Source organism: Cryptomeria japonica, chromosome 4 (genome assembly GCF_030272615.1).
Source record: "Cryptomeria japonica chromosome 4, Sugi_1.0, whole genome shotgun sequence".
NCBI lineage: Eukaryota > Viridiplantae > Streptophyta > Pinopsida > Cupressales > Cupressaceae > Cryptomeria > Cryptomeria japonica.
The window spans coordinates 55,868,518-55,891,424 of NC_081408.1; the positions used below are offsets into that span (position 1 = coordinate 55,868,518).

A 22,907-nucleotide genomic window follows, 5' to 3' on the forward strand; every position below is an offset into this window, starting at 1 on the left:
TTTCTACGCTTCCTCGCAAAGGCAAAACCTGACTAATCCTATTCCCCAGAACATGTTGCAGGCCATGAAAGATGATTTTTGGCTTAGAAAGAAGAGGGAGCATTTCTAGATCTACCACCAGGGAACCCAACAACCCAAGGCTAATGCAGGGAACGCTCCTTTGGACAAGCGTTTTGAAGATGAATGACAAATGCACGGTGATGATGAAGAAGTGACAAGTGTCGAATCCCCACATGACGACTCATCCCGTGAGGAGGCTCAACAACAAAATATAGAGGTTATAAATGTAGAAAAGCAAGGTACCGAGGCTGACATTTCAATTCCTTTCACTAGCTTAGCTTGGAAGCTTCGTTCCCAATATTCAAAGAGACCAGCTGAAAAGATGACCCTCGACCCCCCATATAGGAAGAAATAATACGTGGGTTCTGCAAAGAAGGGTTCATCTTCTCGAGTCCTTGTTGCCCCTTCAACCTCTCAGCAAACAATGACTTCCACTGTTCAGGTATGCCCTACTTTTCCATTCCTTTCTTCTTAATCTTTGGTCTCCTCAGCGCCCCAAGTTGCACCTATGTTTGCCTAGGTCCCTACTGCTCTTACATTAGCACTCACTGGAACGCCAGTTGAACCCTAGGTTGCATCATTATAGGCCGCTTCTTCGCTCCCTACCCATGATGTCATTTTCCCTCTAACGTTCTTCCCGTAGATTTCTGCTACAACCCCTGTTTCACGTAGGCTTGGTTTTAGAGAGCCTACTCCTTCCCCAGATGTTGGTGCAACATTCGTTGATCCAACTTTTTTAGGAATTCCTCCCTTTGTCCCATTGTTCTCCCTAACCACGCTAACACAACCTACTCAAACTAGCTTTGGTGGCCCCATTTCCTCTTTTCGTTATGTCATCCCTCCTGGTTCAACGTTTGCTATTTCAACCCCAGATACTTATTATCAACAAGTCACCTACTCTAAGACTAGACATATTAATCAGGCTCACAAGAGGAAGGAGAAGGATGGTGCTAAGCAAACCTAACCACATGTGCAGACACATTTCAACAAGGAGAATGATAGTCTCTTCTTTGCAACCACATTCCTAAAAGTCAACAAGTCGGAGGCCCAAATGAAGCCAGATGATTACTCCCTACATGCTGTCGGGGTTGATCTCACAAGCGCTACTGCAATGGATAAGGTGGAAACGATGGAAGAAACTTCAAAGGTTGTGTCTTTAGATTTCATCGAGAAGAGTCATCGTCTAGACAAAATGAAAGTAGAGCTTAGTCACCTTGGAGAATACTAGGACCATCAGAGGAAGGAGGACAAAACTAAGAGTGTTGAAATTAACCGTTTGCAGGGCCTGTTAGCTCAAGCCAATTCTAAAAAAGAGAAGTTGTAAGCTGCCCTAAATAATGTGAGTTCCCAATTGAAGGGGTAAGAGGTGATAAGGAATGTAGCACTAAAGGAATTGCAAGAGAAAGAACAAGAAATATAACAGCTGAAAGCCACTTCTAGAGATGCTACCCAGATTCAAACTCAACTATGGGAAGAGATTCACCTGAAGGAAGAATACACTCAACAATTGAGTGAGGCATAGGTCATGCTTTCTAAGGAGAGAGCAAATTTTGGAACAAACACGCACGAGATGTAGAGTAGCCTGGAGCAGATTCAGAAGAAATTCCAGGATGCAAAGGGATTATTGCAACAAGAGCAAGATCGCACAACACAACTTCAAGAAGCTTTTCAGGATAGAGGTACCGAGATCCTCACTTCGAAACACCAGGATGCTCGTGAACATGACATATGTAAGGATCTGCAAAATGAGATAAGAGCGAAGGATGATGAAATCGCGCTCTTATCTCATCTTTCCCCCCTTTAGAAGTCCTTCAAGATCTCTCCCCGGTTGTGGAAGTGTAAGGCCTTCCCCAAAACAAGATTTGATTAACTTAGTTGACCATGTTTGACCCTATTAATAAATGCTAGATAATACAATAGAATGGACTGTGTTAGACCAATAGATTTGTGAGAAAAGAAATTGAACCAAGTTATAGAGTTATTTCACCTGGTGGGGTATATTTTGATGTATTATGAATTGAAATCCTAAAAGATCCACTAATTGGATAATCTTGATCTGATGTATGTCAACTATATCCAGATTTAGAACTTATTGGATTCCATGACTTGGATAACATTGATGTAGGATTGATGCTTCATTTATATGCTTTATGATATAGGATTCTACATGATTCTAGAATAGGATGAATTTGAGATAGTGTATGTCATTATTGGAATTGCAGGACTTTACTATGATGATAGAAATAGAATGCATGTTTTATGTATGGAGTAAAATTATGAGAATTGTGATAATTGCTTATGTGGATTTATTTGGATATAAGATGTATTGGTTTGTGTAAGTGTATATTGTATGCAGAGTGTTTGATGTGTATTTTTATTTGTGTGCTTTATATTATAGGAGGTTATTCGAAATTACTAATGTGTGATTGAGTGGCGCAGGAAAAGTTATCCATGTGACCATGGAAATATTATGGAGAACCAAACCTAGACCTATGTGCGTTCGTAAAACCAGGGTTTGTCTATTTGGAGAGACAACACCCCGTTTGTATCGTATTTTATTTGTGAAAGTGATTGTTGCCTGAATGTTAAATTGAATTTTGTTTATTTGTGTAAATCCAACAAGAGACAAGATTTCATGTATAATTTTGTAAAAGTGTTTTCTTTGAGGGAGTTGTTTAACTATAGTTTTTTCTCAATTAATTTAATATGGTTCCATATATGCCTTGGGTAAAGAATCTTTGGGATGGTCAACTTAGGTTTGACCCGAAAATAAACTTCAGAGGGGTTTAAAAAGGGTTAAATGGACTCCTAGGGGTAGTTTATTAGGGTTTCCTAAAGCCCATAAGGTATACCTAAGGGTTAGGAGTAATTTTAGACAAGTTTCAACTTCCATGTGACCCTTTAGACACCCTAAAAAGTGGGTTTCCTAAGTTGAACGAAAATTAAAAATTAGAAGGCTTGAACTAAGTTGTTAACCTTCCTTTTTGAATGAGAGTTTCCTTTCCCATTCTCTCCTACCTTTCCTTTTCAGTTTTTAGAAACTTGTGAGAACTCTCACTAGGGTCTTCTTAAGCAAGAATGAGAGATTTTGGGGGGTAATCACCCACTCTCCATTTTTGGAGACAAATAATTTTGAAAAGAAAAAGATAGATTTGGGATTTAGAATTTGGCTAAGTGTAGAAAGAAAAGACTTGTGAAATTGGGCTGCTCATCCTCAACAAAACTAGCATACCTTTGGGCAGTTTAAGGTTGGTTCTACCTTTTTTGTAACGTTTTCTTATTGCATGTTGTTTTGAAAGAAATGTTGGTGTAAAAGACTAGTTTTCTTGCATGTATTTCTTGGAAATTTATTCGGTGTTTGGTGCTTATGCAATGTATGTGTTTTGGGAGTAACCAAGACCTCCTACTCTTGGGAGAGAGGATGGTCTCGTGGGTGGTAGAAGTGACAATCCTCGAGTGAGAGGCTCTCGCTATGAGAGTGATCACAAGGGATTTTATGGGAGCCTTGTTGCATGGCTTGTTTATGCATTGGGGGTCATAAGGAGGGAAATAAGGCATGAATGCCTTGGGGGGCATAAGGAATATGGGGTTGTTATACTTGATGTATTTGGTTTTCCATGAGGTGGCTATATATTTTTTCATACTTGCAGTCTCCTCGGGGTACTTGGTCCACTACTACCGTTGAAAAGACATCACAATATGTGGTGCAGTGTAGCCTGGGTTGGGATTGTGTTGAGATTGTTTTTCCCTTGTCTTTTGTGTATGCATGTGTGTTACCTGTCTAGGGCTTGGTTCTCCGAGCTCGGGGGTGGCTACTAGTTAGCCCAGGCTGGGAGGTGAGCACTCCATGGTCATATCCTTTGATTATTTGTAGGTTGTTGGAAGGAAAGAATAGGACAAGTGGAAGTTGCTGGAATAATTTGTTGCAGAAAAATATTTGCATATGTAATTTATTATTTTGAAAAGTCTTCTTTTATTAGGAACGAGAGACTCATTGTAAAGTGACAATAAAGTCCTTGAAATACGTTTTAAAGAGTTGTAATATTTCAGTACGCTAAATTGCAGAAAAGAAATAAGAATTTTTGTAGTTATACTTTCCTATGGTTCTGGAAAAAAAATAACATTGTGTGAATAAGATATTTAGAAAAGACATAAAATTGTTTATTTTCTTCATGCATTTAAAACCATATATTAGAAAGGAAATAGAATGGTTGAAGTAGGCTGAAAATAAAAGTATTTAGATCTATACATGGAATTGTAAAAGTTATTTTATCTAGATCTGTTATTTAAATTATTTGCAGAAAATGAAACCAAAATTATGATAGCCATCTCTAAGGTTTTATTTAATAAATTATAGATTATCTAGTTACTGTAAAATTATTAATTTTTGTCAGTTAAATATTTGCTGCTAGCTTTATCAAATTTTGTCAGTAAAAATCTAAAAAGTTTATTACAAACATCTATAAATATTTAATTTTTTTAATTTTCTAGTTTTCTTTTATAGTTGTTGTTCTAACTATATTAAATTTTGTTATTTACCTCCTGCCTGGAGAAAGTAAACCTATATTTAAACAAGCTAGCTATTTTATTTAAGTAACTAGAATGTTATTACAAAGAATTAAATACATTAATTTAACCCAAAAGAATTTAACTGATTTGTTAAAATGTTTCAAATTAAAAATATCTCAACATTTATTTGCAAAGAAAATGCCCTAGTTCTGATTTTCATTTAAAATAGATTTATACATAGATAATTAAATTTATTTGCATTTAAATTTGATAAAATGAGTCTCCTTCAAAAGAAAAACATTCAGATATAAAAATATAAAAATATAAAAATATATACAAATACATGCATATATATATATAAAATTTAATGAACATTATCAAAATGAAAATCATCGTTTTTAGACAAAAGTAAAAAAAATACTAAATGAAACAATTTTTTTAAAAAATAAAATAAATAATAAATAAATAAAAAAAATGCATAGGGGTTTTTCGAGGGTGGGGAGCACACAGTGGTGGTCGGGGAGGAGCCGTCGCCGCCATCCTTGGACGCCATGACAAGACCCCGCCCCCCTGCACAAAACGAGTTGCAAGAAAATACAAAACCCAAGCCGGGTAGGGCTACGGTAGAGGGAGAAATGAGAGATGAAAATAAATAAAATATAAAAAGGCATTAATATATAAATATAATTAGGGTTTCATGGATTCTCTTTGGTTATATATATATATATATATATATATGTATATATATATATCTTCCTTAAACGGTATTATTATCACATTACCCAACATTGCTCGTAGCTAAAATAATATGAGCAATGTTAAATAATACGAGCAATGTTGGGTAATGTGATAATAATACCGTTTAAGGAAGATATATATATATATATATATATATATATATATATATATATATATATTAAAGAAAATAAAAATTTAATGATGTTAAAGTTTAAATAATTGTTAATAATGTTGCCTAAGGGCAAATGGTAGGTCAAATATTTTATTTGGAGATTATTGATAAACATAAGTTTTTTTTTAAAAGGAAAAAAAATAAAGGATGTTTTTTAGATTTTATTACTAATAAACTTGTGGAAGAAAATTATTATGAAATTAATTGACTCTCAAGACAATTTATTGTAATTAATGATCAAGATGAATTTTAGACAATAAATACTTATTGGGAATTAAATAATATCTTTGCCAAACATCTTAGGGAGTTTTGATTTATTAAATAAGGCCTAATTTTGGAGGAGAAAGTAAATTAATCCTTTTAGTAATCCGCTTTAAGTTTTAAATTGTTCTCCTCTACTTGAGTTAGTGTTTAAGTTAACTCTAAAATAGTTAAGACAAAACTCGCTAGTGTTTTTTAATGTTACATATTTAATGTTTTATGTCGTGATTTAAAAATAAATAAAAATTTAACTCGTTCGTGCCCAAAAGTTTGGGCATGACAGGAAGAATTGTATGTTTCTCATTGGGAGAAGGTTAAGGAGTATTGCCCTTCACTACAACTCGTGCTAAGCTTCCTAGGTGAAGCACAATATCTTTGTGCTGGGGTGGGCGATCTTATTGACAAAATTACGCTTTTCATTGGTTCTAAGCTCCCATGGCCCAGAGCTTGATTCAGTTGCTATATGCTACTTTAGATGGAGAGTTGGTAGCAAAGGGAGTTGCAGATCGCAAACAATTGATCAGGAGGGCCAATCTTTTAATTAATCAGCACAAGGTAGCCATGCAAGCATCAACAACACTTGATTCCTTGAGGATTTCAGTTCTAGATATCAAGTGATGTGTGGAGAAGTTTGTGTTCTTGGGCTTGCCTTCACCTTTTCTTGTAGATGGTTCCATTATAGGGATTGGGCAAGTTATGAGACAAATTGAGCAGTTGTAGCAAGATTGAACTTTCCTACACCGCCTTAGTAGTCCTATCTCAGTGGAGGAAGTCGAGCGGCTCCTGCACCCCCTGGTCCAACTCTATGCGCTCTTGAAGATGGTCCACAATGAACCAACAAACTTGCCATTCGATAAAGTGATTTGTTTGGACTAGAATTGCTAGATCCTAAAAGCTCAAGTATTACCCTCTAAAGATGATTGGCTTTCGTTGCAACAGGTCTTTGATATGCTTTTCCCAATTTAAGCATAAAGTCTGGTTTTCGAACCAACAATTTTGGGTCCTAGCATTCTATAGTCGAAATTTCCCTTTGAGTCGCCAAGAAATGTTAATATTCTTTCAAAGTTGTTCATGAGCGGCATTTTGGTTAAGTGTTAGCATCTTCCTATGTTTTTCGGCCTACTCTCCCATTCGTTAGTGCACGGGCCACGTGGTGTCACGACATTATTCTAAGCGGCTTGCTTTTCTCACTTTGTGTTGAGAGAACGAGGAGTTGTCGCGTGGCACATGTTTTTTCCTTTACGTATGTTTTCTAACCCCACCGTCTTCCGTGTGCTGACAGTGACACTTGGCGTTTCCGTGTTGCATGTTTCGGTTTCCTTTTTGCATTCGACTTCGGGTCTCCTCCGAGTTGCCGCATGTCCTCTTTGGTGATTCATGAACCAAAATGTTGTTGGCGTCGCGGTTTTCTTGTTTTGGCAGATGGAGGGGTTGCCATGACGCAATTGGAATAACAACATCAAAGGCCGTTTTCACTTTTTTTATTGCATACGTCTTTGTGGATGCCATGCGAGGAGATTCCTGACAAGGATTGGCTAGTGGGATTTTTCTTGTGCTTTCCCATTGTTTGTTAAGGGGCGAAGGTTATTTAGAGGCCTTCTTTTTATTGTTTTAGGGGTTCAAACTTTGATAGAGATTATTAGACTTTGGTTCTGTGAAACAAACCTTTATGTTAATTATATTTTGTGGATGATAAACATATCAAATTGTGCCTATGGCCTTTATGGTTATTTTTATTTGAAGCTTAATGGATAAACTTCTGTGCTATGTTCTAATTCAGTGACTTCTATGACATATGCTGTGAGACTTTATGGATTAGACTATGTTATTTAACTTGTTATCTATTAGATAAATGGTGTATGCCATATTATGTCGAATGAACCTTGTTTGATTATCTTTTCAAATTGTATTGTGCATGTAGATTGCTGAACGAGCCTTAAAACTGTAAATACTTGGGTTTTCTATGCTGCATATATTCTAAAAACATTCTTGCGCATCACCTATTTAGTGTAGCTTTTAAGTTTTCTTCTTCTCCTTTTCTCCCCATTATCTTTTCAAATTGTATTGTGCATGTAGATTGCTGAACGAGCCTTAAAACTGTAAATACTTGGGTTTTCTATGCTGCATATATTCTAAAAATATTCTGGCACATCACCTAATTAGTGTAGCTTTTAAGTTTTTTTCTTCCCCTTTTCTCCCCCAATTATATGAAGAGTCGACTTCTCAAACCCGAAAGTTATTCAGTAAATCTCTTGCAAATATCTCCCATCATTGAATTTCCCATAAGACTGTTAGCGTTTAATGCAAAATTAGTAATCAACACTACTCATTCTTACTTAAACTTATTACTATAATATAACTACCATAAAAAAGCTAATCAAACTCAACCTAATTGATTACCCATCATTTTATTTTCTCATAAAATAACATAATTTAAGAGAGGAATAGCCTTCCCTAGTGTTCTCATCTAATCCTCCATTCCCATACAGTACTAGCATTGCTAGCTATAATGCTCCACACTACCTTACCCCACCCTAGAGTTAGTGAAGGTTAGAACATCAACCATTATAGTAGTGGAAAATTTATCTGTTTTAATTCTGCCCGCAAATATTGGACCGACCTACCCATATACCAAGTTTGTACATACAAACTTCGAATATTTATTTCTCAGTGTAAGGGGGCAAAGCATAAGAGCAGAAGTAGGTGTGGTTACAAGCTCGAAAGGTCTGGAAGCACATTACGTTATCTCCATTTTGCAAACGGCGATGGCAGCCATGGCAAAAGCATTTTCGGCAGAGATGGCAATCTGCGGTACTAGGCTGGTACACATTTTGAACATCTTAACATCTTTACGTTTGTTTGGTTTAAGATACAATGTAAGCGTTGTATATTTATTGTATCCATATTGATCGGAAACAAGCCATGTGGGTATCACAGAAATGGATATACAATTCTACTTGGATAATGCCCAGAATGAGAGTTCCACATTTTTCTGTACTTTGTATCTTTTATATAACAGAGACGGGATAAATTGGATATATTCATTGTGTATATGTGTTGATTGGAAACAAGCTATACAGGTGATTTCTCTTAGGAGGATACCCAAAAAGGATAAAAGCAAAATAACATCTATCCATTGTATGTGTCTATTATTGGGAAAAATAAAAGCTGAATATTAAACGAGCCATTTGGATGAGTTCTGTCTGTAGTGAACCCGGAACCGAAATTTTGCATTTTTTTAAAAACAAAATCATCTGGATTTACTGATTGTATACGTGCAGTAACTCTACACTCACCATGTATGTTTGAAGCAAACCTAGAAGTGAAGTTTGGTATTGTTTGTATTTTGAAGTTTTTCACGAAATAATGATAGAAGCATGATGTTTTTAGTGTATGTGTGTGCAAGCTAGATTTGGGGATTTAAATTTTAGCTTGAAGAGGGAATTACTTCAACTCAGTGCTTTTATATGGTTGGGAGTTTTTCATCAAAATCATAGTATTTTTGGAAGGGCATGTTTACCATTTTTCCACTGTAGGGGGCCGTTAAATATTGCAGGATTTGGTATAAATGATGCCTCAAGTTTATGTTTTGATTGTCACAATTGATTTACATCTAACGCCTAGCAAAGTTACAACTATAATGTTTGTGGCTTCATCCCTTTAAATTGCAAGAGATAAATAAGGATGTTGTCATTTTCCTTGCTTACCCACTTGTCACTATAATAAGACAAGTTTTAATTGAAATAAATTTCAATTTCTTTCTAAGTGTCATTAATAGGATGCATATTGTTCACATGCTGCCTAAGTGTTATGTATTTCTTTACTCATGTGCTTTAGTGTCTATTTCATGTATTGATGGGTATATTTGAAGGGCAAGCATATTGAAAGCTTTGGTATATTGGGCTAGTGGTGTATAGAAAATGAAACTTTTGGGGTGATAAGAGAACCGATCTATTTTCTTTTCACAATAAAACTCCTAGGTGTTGTGATCCATATTTACTTCGAGCATTGTGTAATGGCCCCTTCTAGGTTTAGGCTTGTTTTAACCATAATTAAGCTATTTCAATATACTTATGACTTAAACTAAGTTGATTAGGAGACAAATCTATCTTAACCTGAATTGAATCGATGATATTCCATAGTTCAATTGATCAATTTGCTACTAAGTAAATTGTTCATCTACCCCAATAGATAATTAACTCTATCATACTAGATAATTAATTTTATTCTTATTCATTATAAATCATTTACATGTTTATTAATTACTAGTTGTATGAATTATTATGCATTACTGCAGAGCAGTTTCTAAAAAATATTATAATAATTATAATTATTATACTAATATCTATATTTTTATAACTATTATATTACTATCTACATTTATATTATTATTAAATTCTGCATAAGAGTATTATCAGGCTTCATATAAAGCATACATATTAAGCACACCCCCATGCATACCACCAAGAACGAGGATGTTTTTGCCTGTAACTTAATAACAGTTCTGATCTGATCTTTGTTTGGTCTCTTTCTTTCCCTTTACTATCTTCCTTATCCCCCACAACTTCAACACACTTACTGAACATACTACACTCTCTTACATACACCACCTATATTCACATACAATATTCCCCCCTTTTATTTCTAATTCCAAACTCTATTAGTATGTGTCTCATTTATCTTTAGAAGAGACACGTCTTATTACAAAAGACATTTCTTTGAGAAGAGACATTACTTAATAGCCACCGTTTCATTTGCAACACATTAATCATTTTGTTTGATATAGATCACACCACTTCAAAATATTTATGGTTTATGTTTTGACCAAGTTATACACTTACCACTTGAATTCTTCTGTCCACGTCCTTCTTGTGAATGAGTTTTGCCCACATCTACTGTATTCTCATTATACTTCCTTTAACAAATCGCTGACTTATAAAACAATTCCTTATTATTTATATTTGGTATGGCAATCGATATCGTGGTCTTATTATAACTTGTTGTAATCTTTGACCATGAATTGCTTAGATAAGTTTAAACAAATCACTGCATAAGTCACATGTGGATATCGCTGTTCTGTGTATGGGCCTCATAATATGATCATCGTTCCAGAACTGATTATTTAGAAAACATAATCTCTGAATTTTCTTTGATCACTGACTTTGATAATTACGTAGCTTGTTTATAGAATCAGTCCTACTTAGTAGACATTGACTTTTTCCAAATTAGTGCCACCGTCGCCATGGTTTTGTTAGTTATGAATAATACATGAATATCTATCTTCAGAATATTATCATTAATGAATATTAATTAAATAATATTAATTAATAAACAAGTATTAAATAATCTCAATTAATCTTTCATTAATAAATATTATATTAATTAGTAATAATTATTTCATTTAGGTTTTATATATATAATGATCAGGGAGGGGACATGACACATTGGTCAAAACTTGCGAAGCTCTTCTTTTGTGGCTATATTGTCCTTTGTAAGAAAAGACCTTTGTTTGGACTGTTATGTTGGGAGATGCTTATCTCGAGAGGCTAAGCTTTGACCTAATACTTGTGAAAAAGGTGAGAGTGAAAGATGAAGTACCTTGAGATCTTGGAGTTCTATATGCTAATGGAAGGAATTGAAAGATGAGACGAATCCATTAGAAGAAACTTAGTAGCCATTAGTAGCCATGGGTTTTGTTCATCCTTGTTTAATGGCTACTAATAAGGAATGTCATTCTAGCTTATTTAGACTAGAATCTCATTGTCTTCCATGGCATCCTTGCTCCCTCCATCACTACTCCCAATTACCTTGGGTGCATCCTCAAGTATACTATTTGCTGTGCCCTGATGTATACAATGGTTACTTTACTTTTAGGTTTTGCAAATTTTGAGTGGGGGGATTCAAATTATAGGTTGAAGAGGGAATTACTTCAACTTAGGGCTGTTAAAACATATAATGAGGTGCTTTTATATGGTTGGGAGTTTTTCATCAAATCATAGTATTTTTTGGAGGGCATGTTTACCATTTTTCCATTGTAGGGGGCCGTTAAATATTGTAGGATTTGGTATAAATGATGCCTCAAGTTTATCTTTTGATCGTCACAATTGATTTACATCTAACACCTAGCAAAGTTACAACTATAATGTTTGTGGCTTCATCCCTTTAAATTGCAAGAGAGAAATAAGGACGTTGTTATTTTCCTTGTTTACCCATTTGTCGCTATAATAAGATGAGTTTTAGTTGAAATAAATTTCAATTTCTTTCTAAGTGTCATTAATAGGATGCATCTCGTTCACATGCTGCCTAAGTGTTATGTATTTCTTTGCTCTCATGTGCTTTAGTGTCTATTTCATGTTTTGATGGGTATATTTGAAGGGCAAGCATATTGAAAGCTTTGGTATATTGGTCCAATGGTGTATAGAAAATGGAACTTTTGGAGTGATAAGAGAACCAGTCTATTTTCTGTTCACAACAGAATTCCTAGGTGTTGTGAACTATATTGACTTCGAGCATTGTATGTGGAACTCAACTCAAATGTGTTTATAATCTTTGAAGTCATGTCCACATTATACAACAATGGCATGTTATCCTTGCAAATTAATGTCATTAATCAATAATGAGCAAAAATAATATCAAAATGTTGGCGTCAATACAAGCTTCTATTTAGGTAATTTTGCAATCAACACAAGATGTTGTAGCAATAAATCAACTGTAAGATCAATTACGAGATTAGACACCCAATGCCTTGGAGAAAAAAGATGCTTTCAATAATGATGTTCGTTCTGTTAAGTTTGATCAGATTAATAATAGGTAGGTAATTTATATTTTATTTGAACTTTAATCTCTTCTTGAGGCCAATTCAAGCTATGCTCAGTGAAATCCAATCTGCAGAAGATATATTGCATTCACGGGAAGTGAGTGTCACAAACTAATGTATGTATCTGTAATAGACTGCTGTATAATAATTTCCACGATCTATAGGTGTACTCCGATCTGCATGGTGAATACGTAATTTGATCTTGGTGATTACCTTCTGCTGTATGTATATTATCACTTGTACCAACCACGATGTTTCTTTTTTCCAAAGGAATTTGTATCATACTTATATGATACCAGACGACTTCCTAAGGCGACGTGATTCTACACCAAGAGATGTGAAGGCAAAAGGACACAAGCCAATAGGTTTACTTCCAAATCGATTCAATTATAATCGGTTCTGTATAATCGATTTAGTTAATATGATAACTAATCAATTAATAACAGATCGATTATCAACCAATGTAATAACAGATGTGATATTAACCGATCATCGATGTGTAATGCAAATAGATAATCGGATACATACATCAATGGTAGACATAGCATGGTAAATGGTAATCACAGCTAATCTACGATAGTAAGTTAAAATACAAATCATACTTAATTGAAGCAAGTAAGTCGAATCACCAAATGTCTAAGGCCGATAGGCCAATTAGACATTTGGATTAGCTAGGTTTGTCAAATGAATCCGACCATAGCTATAATATCTTCAACACTCCCTCTTAGCTAGGCAGGAACTCTTCTATCCTTCAAATAAGTTATATTACATATTGTGAACACAATAGCTTCATCTATTGTGTGAGAGAAAGATATCACCTCACTGTGATGTCAGGGGTTATGGCATATCCATGGATATCACGTCACATGATATCCACCATAAATCTTTTATTGTAATATCCACCATTATGGCTTGTCCACAGAGATCACGTCTCATGATATCTACCATCATGGTATATCTAAAGATATTACTTCATGGCATGTCCACGGATTTCACGTCACATGAAATCCACCATGAATATCTCTTTATGTAATATCCATCACTATGGCTTATCCATGGATATCACGTCTCATAATATCCACCATTATGGCATACCCATAGATATTACTACTTAGAGATATAAACCATTATGACATATCCATAGATATCATGCTCCATGATATCCATCATAATGGTATGATCAATCAATGTCGTAAGATTGTCAACTTACGATAATGATCAAATGTACAAGTGTTCATTATTGAGAGATCGTCACCTCACAATAATGTTCACATGGGCTCATCAAGCACCAAACCAATGTTGTCATGGAGTCACACACATGACACCAATCATGAACCATATCAGATTAATAAGTTGCATTAATAAGAGTTTACACTTTAAACATCTTATAATAAGAAAGAATACATTAGTATAATAAATAATACAACCAAATCAATGAAGCTAGGGCTATATTTTCCACCATACCAAGCTTATCTCAAAAGTACACAAACTTTATTCTGGAGAGAGGCTTGGTGAGAATGTTTGCCATCAATTCATTAATACTAATGTTTCTTAATTGAATAACATACCTTTCCACTTGACCTCCACATGCTTTGACCTTTCATGAAATACAAGGTTGGAGTTTGCATCACTCTTGGTGTATTCCAAGCTCATCAAGTATTCATCTATCCAGAAATATCATGACTTAGGAGTCAACATAAAGAGCCTCTTAGTCTACATGGGACTCCATCCCATGAATCATAATCTTTTGACTGATCACTAGAGAAATCATCTCGACATAGTCCACTCCCTTTGAATCAATATGACCAAGATTCTCGGATATCAATTGAAGCATATCTTCGTAGTTTCTCCCTTTGTCATAGAAGCATCCCTTGCTCACATGGACCTGTTGACGTGTATTTTGTACACGATCATACACAGAATAAAATACCATTAGGCATCTTATCCTCTCTTGAGAAAATAGTCTCTAACTGCTGAAGATCTGCAAAAAGGATCAGTTAGGTGGACTCCAAGGTTCTTTTAGTGGGGTCTCCACGTGTGGACAAGCTTTTTAGTGGTATGATGTGATTTGCTGTTTCCTTCAAGGCGTCTTACGGATTCAATAGCTCGAAGATTTCACTAATCTAAAAAGGACTTTCAAAAAAAAAATGGAAAAGATAGGGCTTAAGAGGTCTAATCTAGCCTAACCCTATGAACGACTTAGCATGAATGAGATTTGGCAAGACTCAACCAATTTCAATTTTGCCATGAGACAACAACTCAACTGAAATTAGTGCGATCTTCTAAGGTAATAATGATGTTCAATGCATCAAAGATCAAGGACACTACTACGAAGGTACATATCCTAGATACGAAAATGCTTGAAGGTTAAGGACTCAAGGTGTTTTCCAGTCGACCACGCAAGGCGTTCTTACAATCAGCAAGAAGCTAGTGGTTTGGATTGCGAATCCTACCAAATATCAAATCTCACACTTAGTCTTTCTAATTAACAAACTACTTTGATTGAGCGTGATTCAAGTACATCCAACAACCATGAAGATAACTCAAGGAACTTGCAACAAAACACCATAACTTCAATATTTTATTGATTTCCAAGTCATCATATACAACAATTGCTTGAACTTCTCTCTTCAAGACTCAATCTTGCTACAAAATAAAAATTGCTTACAATTCTAATCTCTCTATTTTGCTCTTAACTCTATTCTCTATTAACTGACTATTACAAATGAAATGAAAATGGGGGTATAAATAGCATCCCCAATTACAATGAAAGGTCCAGATCGAAAGCAAATCAACGGACAAGATCATGACACCTAAACCCTAATTAGGGTTTATTACAAATGACCTCCTTTTTACTGAACAATATTAAATACATAGCCAAATATTAAATTTGGCACGAAAATCTAGGAGGTATCAACCAATGAGAAATAAGATGTCATGTCATCTGTAACAACCTTTCATCTAGAATCTTATTCCCTTTCCAATTTTCCTTCTTAGCATATGCAATGAATTTTGTCACAATTCCTTCGATTTCTGTGATTGGAATCTCGGGAAGATTCTTGATACTCTCTTCTAAGTGGATAACTTGATCAAATGCATCTAGAAGAGCCGTGTCCCAAGTAGGTTCAAGTTCCTTTGTTCTATCAATCAGGAGCATGGTGGCATACATCTGATCATACTGCTCATCTGTAACATCTGCGTCCTTGCGAAAGATGATAGTGATTCTATCCTCAAACTCTTGTAAATCCACATCTGTCTCGACCTCGATCCTCCTGCCAAGAATGGTACGAAGTACCTCAAATACTCTGTCCTGGATCGGATTGATCACCTCCTCAACTTGACCACATCTAACGCTGATGTCCTCAAAGAGAACACTCTTTATATGGAGTAAGGTTGACCACTGAAACAAACTGTGAGAATCACCTTCTAAGATCCTCTCTTGTGCTAAAATTTTTCTAGATGTATGTCTTATAACTCTCAAGACAGGGATGACAACGTCCTTGGTATGGGCAAATGCAGCTACTGTTGCCATCAATCTGTGGATTATCTCAAGAACTTGGATAGCCTGATGGGTGATCTTCGACATCCTTGTAATAAACTCAATGGCCACCGTGTGAGATCTATCCATCCAATTACATGTACGCTGAACCATATTCCTGAATCTTTCTGCTTCGTTGATTGATTGAAGGGGCAATGCCTGCAATGGTGATCTAACTGGATCCTGACGTCCCAAAGGTTCATTGATGTGACTGAAATATGTTCTCCATGCACCGACCTCTCTCTCAAGCTTTCTATTCTTTTCTACTTCTTCCCTAAACTTATCCTTCAATGCCTCAAATGTGTCGGTGGCATCATCTAAAGTCTGCTCTGCTGTGGATGGTCCTAACTCAATAGTCTGTATATGATAGTCCTCTGCTAGGATCTCACCCTCATATTTGTCTGCTGCCGGTGTAGCTATCTGCAGTTTTCTAGATCCAGTCTCATCTCGAATCATCTTGGACATCTTTGTAGCCTTCTTCTTCTCCGTTGTCATATGTGAGCGTCCAACAAGGCTCTCTGGATCGATTGCACTGTCCTCGTCCTCAATTACGATCACCTTAGTCAATCTCTCCTTCAACCAGTCTGGGATATTTGACCTTGTCTCTTGAACTTGAATTTCTTTGTGTACTACTTCTTCTTGTCTGGGAGGAGATGTTACTTCATTATCATTATCTAAATCATAGTCTTGGAGAGATCCATCGGATGAAACATGCTGTGCCTGTTCTTCCTCCTGTCTATCATTCTGTACCATCGATTCCATGGATTCTTCCACTCGAACTGTTCTATCTTCTGGCCTGGAAGAAGTACCTGGTGTTTGATCTCTGTTAGCACCTTGCTTTTTCTTGGAAGGCTCTTTCTTTTCTGATCTTTCCTTTCTCTTTGAACCTCTCGGATGGAGATTGCCCTCACTGGCACATCGAAGGTTACCTTCACCTGAATTCCTAGGATTAGGATTGCCTTCACTAACACTGGCTCCACCTTCGGCTGGCTTTTCTTCCAAAGTAAAAGACATGGCTATGCCTTGTTCTCTCAACTTCTGATGTTGAATGTCTACCCATCTGCGAGTACAAGACAAGACTGGTGCCATCAAATCATCTAAATCCACGGCCTCGGGCTCATTCCAATTCAAACTAATTGTTTTACTTTCTCTATCATATGAAGATTGGATGTGCCTGCCGTTGTCCTGAGCTTGGTCGGCTACTCTGTAAATCTTACATTTCCTGATGAAATCCAAAGGCAATCTAGAATGTATTTTGCGTTTCACTTCAAGATCATCTAGGAGATTCATCATAAAATCTTCAATTTGGTATTCATGTCTAAATCTTCTACCGACTGTCTCTTCTAAATGTCCATGAGGATCAAAACTATTCCTCCAAGCAAAAGATGAAAAAGGATACAAGGCTAACTCCTTCTCTGCGTCATCCATGGCTGAGACATTGGGACATACCTCAACTGAGTTACCCAAAATAATAGGTACCTGAACTCCATTCTGATGTCTGTGTCTGAATGCCTTCACATATGCTGCCAACTGCCTTGTTACTTCAAGTAACACAATTCTATCTGTCGGGTACCTCGGCAGCATATATGGAGGTAAAGGACATCCATACACTCTAATGTAAGTGAACTTGGGAAACTGAATGAACCAAGCACCGTACCTCTTGATTAACTCCTGGGCATCCTGAGATAATCTGTTGTGAATCCCTCCTTGCAACGTCCTGGTGATGTTCATCGTGAAAGTATCATTGATTAACTTGTAGTTCTTCCCTGGTGGATGATGCAAGTAGGTATAGGATTCACAAACTCTGACCTCGCCGGGTCCTCTTCCAATCACTCCTCTGTGAGGTAGTCCTGCGTACTCAACGCTCCTGATTAAGGCATAAATGACGTATGAACTCATGTGGAAGGACTTAGTAGCCCTGAGTCTTCTCAACTGTACGTCTAAGCAATGGCTAATTATCCTAGCCCAATGTATTGTACCCTTCCCTTGAACAATCACCTGGATGAAATAAAACATCCATTTCTCAAAATAGAAGGCATGAGGTGCTCCTGTAACTCTGTTGAGCATGGTGATCAAATCTCTGTACTCCTCTTGGAAATCGATCCGGTGTGGTGTGTTTGGTACTTTGCTCAGACGGGGACGACTCTTGAGTAGCCAGTTCTTGTTGATTATGCTTAGACAAGCATCTGGATCATCATCGTACACTGATCTGGCTCCTTCAATGCTCTTGTATATCATGTCCCTGTGCTCTGGAAGATGAAAGGCTTCACTTATGGCCTCCTCTGAAAGGTACGCCAAAATGTTTCCCTCATTGGACACAATTGTCCTGGACTGTGGATTGTAATGACGGGCACACTCGATCATCAACTCGTGGCACTGAATAGCTGGAGGAAAACCGGCCGCCTTGATAATGCCACTCTCTATTATTCTCCGGGCGACAGGTGATGGCTTGCCGATGTAAGGGACCTCTCGGAACTTCTTCGTGCTAAAGTTCCCCAAGTTTGTATCTCCAATGTTGCTCCACTTGGACACGATCTTGGTCTCCACCTCTTCAGTCTTCTGATCTTCTTTCATGAGAGCCGAGCGACTGGTGGATGCTCCCGCCTTTGGGGTCGCCATACCTACACAACATTTCATTATAAGAAATAGATTTTGCAATGAATAACGTAGATAAGAGAGATAGATTTTAGGAAACCTCATGATAAGTCCCTAGAGTTATCATTTCCTAAAATACAACGATTGAGCTAAGAGATTTTCAAGGATCAAAATTTGAAATATGACGATGAATGAATAAAACAATAACAATAAAATCGCCATACCTCGATAGAGAGAGCTAACTCTAGAATGCAAAAACAAAATTTGCCTAGGCAAAATTGAGGTATAAATAATCTTCAATATGATCCCCTCAAGATTGACTTCGCCACCTCTGGATAGAATGTGATCTTCACTTATCGCCTTGGACGTGGTCTCAAATGGATCTTCAAATTCGCACAAATAAATCTCCAAGTCTTTAACAAATTCGCCTTAGGCGTGATCTTCAAATTCGCACCACCTTTGGTTTGGAATCGCACCACCTTTGATAGCTAAGCGCGCCACCCTTGGATGAATGAAACTCGCACCACCTTCGCACTATCCTTAAACACACTTAACACTTTCCTTTGTCTTCCTTGATTCGCATGTAGAGAGGTAAAAATGATTATGTGAAAACGAACATTTCACTCCCCTTATAAATAGCGCTCATACCCTTTCACCCCTTAGGCCGACTTGACAAATAAAACCATTTTTTAAATGATTTGCAATAAAATAACAAGGCCGACTTGCCTAATTGGGCGCTTCAAATCGATTTTTATATTAATTAAATAATTAATTATTAATGCCTTGCGCTTTTTTAAATGAGAATTTCGATTTTTAATAAAGGCAAAAAAATAATTAATAAAAGATAACGCCATATTAAATGCTAAATAAAAATGGATTTTCAATTTTTTAATCGATTTAGCATTTAAGGAAATTTAAATTTGTTTGTTTGGCGCCAAAATTGGAAAACAAAGGGACGTACCTCATCGCTCTGGTCCCTTGGAGGGGGACAGGAGCGATTCACCATTTTGTCTTGACTTTTGCATTTCTTACGTCCAACTCCTTCATCTCCACGTTAAAAATCGATCACCTTGATGGTCCTTCGAATTTGATCGCCTTGTGTGCGCATGTGGGTGTCTTTTAAGTGCACATCGCCCTGGTCCTTGTCCAAAGGACAGGAGCGATCCTCTTGTTTTCATGTCTATCTTGCATCTTTTAACTTCGATTTTTTATTGTGGGCGAATAGCATCCTTTGTTCGTGTCTTTTGCGCTTATTCCATTTGCTCGCATGAAGTTTTGAGTGTATTAAAGGGATCATCGCCCTTGTCCCTTGGAGAGGGACAGGAGCGATCCATGTCCTTTCCTTGACCTTGTCAACTTTGCACTTCGATCTTCATTGTAATGCCCTTCAAACGTCGTCCTTCACCTTACCTAACCTTGCTTCGCTTTGATCTTTGAAGGAACGTGCGTGCTTTTGATGATATCGCCCTGGTCCTTGTCCAAAGGACAGGAGCGATGTGAGGCTTTTACATTATTTGGCAATGTTTGGACGTTCAACACTTTTGCAAATTATCTTCAAACGATGCCTTGGACCATATGCTATCTTAAGACGTCTTGACTTAGCTTGATCTTGAAGCAAAACAAGGAATCCAAAGCAAATCGCCCTGGTCCCTTGGAGAGGGACAGGAGCGATATAGTCTCCATGCTCAAAATAATGATCATTTCACGTTCAAAACTCTCGTTTATCATCCTTTTACCATACCATGGACCCTCTAAAACATTGCAATGTCTTGTCCTTACGTAAATTTTGCATGAAATGGCCAATGCATCTAACATCGCCTTGGTCCCTTCCCAAGGGACAGGAGCGATCTATGTTATAGGGTGTCAAGTTCTTCATTTTAACGTCCTTTGAGTGTTTGCGCATGATGAAGACGCCTTGAAATGTCCCTCACCACCTTGTCTTGACTTGTGTCGACCTTGAACTTCGGAGGAACGACCTTGAACTTGAGAGGGACGTATCTTCACCATTGTATCGCCCTGGTCCCTTGGAGAGGGACAGGAGCGATCCTTCCTTTGTGGCCTTCATCTTACTTTGCCAGGTTCCAAGTTTATATTCAACGGATTCGTCCCTCTTCACCCCATTCGTCCATGCCTTGACATTGTTTGGAATTTTGCAAAAAGAGGTAATTATATCAAAAATCGCTCTGGTCCCTTCCTGAGGGACAGGAGCGAACTAGTCATTTAGCACTGTTATGGGCGTCCCAAAAATCTTCAATTTATATTCAATGCGTTCATCTCATGTTCTCCTTCGTTTTTGAACGTAAACTTGCCTTGACCCTTGTCTGGATTTTGCAAAATGGAGGAAATCGCTCTGGTCCCTGGGAGAGGGACGAGAGCTACAAGGTACCTCGCCCTGGTCCCTTGGAGAGGGACAGGAGCGATTTAGTCAATATAGGTCATTTTCCTTCATTTTTTGCATCTCAAATTATATTCATTTGGCAAAGTATCTTCCTTCGGACGTCCTCCAATTGCTGAGTCATCAAAATCTTGCATGGACATGGCGAAATTTGAATTGTAGCTCCGGTCCTTCACTGAGGAACAGGAGCGATTTTCTTCCTGGAGGCCTTTCTGTGCTCATGAAAATCTTCAATTTATATTCAATGGAAAGACCTTGTCGTTCTCCATCACTTCAAACGTAAACTTCGTCTGGACTCTGCAAGGACAATGAGATATTTGAAATTGAGCTCCCGTCCTTCACTGAGGGACAGGAGCGATTTTGCTCCTACAGGCCAAAATAACAAGATTTTTCACATTTTAACACTTCACGAGGCGAAAACAAATCAATTCCAATGCCCAGGATCAAACTTCAAAAAAGTCAAAATTTGGTCAAAATATTCAATCAGACAAAAATTCACATTGACGGTCATCATTTAAACAAGTTTAAGTTCTGCATGAACATTCCAATTGAAAATTAGACCATTTTGGCGAAATCATTGCATTCAAAATTTGCATTCTAAAAAAGAAAGCTCAAAAGCTCTCAAAAATGACTGGATTTTGGCTTGAAAAGGCAAGATTTAAAACCCTAAGGCTTAGCCCTAAATCCAGACAACTAACGGACTAACAAAACCCTAAAAACGAAAGCGAACACGAACAAAAAAACAAGCAAAAAGAGGGGGTCCCCATTTGCGATGGGGCGATGTGTGAAATGGTCACAACAGGACCCAATAATAGAAGATATCTTGCTTCAAGAGACTCTCATTTTCTAGTATGATCCTCATATGTCTAAAAGTGCAAGATCCAAAATCACAATGGAACTGTTGTCATAAGATCGAGCCCTACACATGAATATCACCGACCTGAGATTTAGAACAAAATCCCCTAGCAGTATGCTCCCTCTCACTTGGAGAGCCCTCTTGTCTCAAATTTGCTTTGTAACCCTAGATGTCATCATCACTTGTACGAATGCCTCAATAATTACCTCCAATGGACTATTGCACTTTAGTAGGTAAACATATAAAAAATGGAAATGTAAAATCTCAGAATCTCCACTAAAGTCCTTTGTATATTCCTCTCGAATTTCAATCTCTTCATCACAATTTGAACTTCAAAACTCTATAATCTGAAAGGCAATAGGCTGTGATTTTAAAGATGTCCTGTATGTAAGGGACAAGTTTCTCATAGTAAATTGAAGATATTTAAAAAACCAAGATATCCAAAAGCAGCTTGTCGTAAGCGGACATCTGTTGATAATGTTGTTTCACAATTAACACGCAGAATGTAATTGCATGAATTAATAACTACATATGAAAATCATGAACATTATTCAATCATAAAAAACTCATCTCTTTCAAGTCAGAATATGAATCCAACTGAATCCTTTTGTGGAAGAGTTTCACCAATATTTGCAATGGAAGCTTGAGGCATAGTCTTGGTAGGACATTGCATTGCATAGTGACATATTTGTCACATCTAAAGCATTGGATTTCTGAAATATCCTTCCTTCTTTTGAATGTAGGAGCACAATTAGATTCCTTATCTTTCTTCCTTTTGAAATGTCCTTTCTTACCTCTCATCTTTGTGGAGTGGGAGACAAAAACATGAATATCTTCATTTATGGAGCTTTGGCCAATGCCTCTGATAGCCAATCTAGACTCTTCTTGAATGCAATCTTGCTTTAATCGATCAAACTTAGGAAGTTTTGATCTTGCACTTATCCCTTGAATAAATGCCTCCCATGA

The 22,907-nt window shown here is 36.9% G+C and overlaps 1 protein-coding gene across 1 annotated transcript in view; it reads left to right on the forward strand.

The window, feature by feature from the left end:
• The first annotated feature begins 8,351 nt into the window (after window positions 1–8,351).
• Window positions 8,352–22,907, forward strand: part of LOC131039002 (uncharacterized) — a 118,413-nt gene continuing 103,857 nt past the window's right edge. Inside the window, exon 1 of the mRNA XM_057971635.2 lies at window positions 8,352–8,562. Within this exon, the coding sequence (XP_057827618.2) occupies window positions 8,506–8,562 (57 nt within the window). The 5' untranslated portion in view covers window positions 8,352–8,505. The remainder of the gene's footprint in view (window positions 8,563–22,907) is intronic.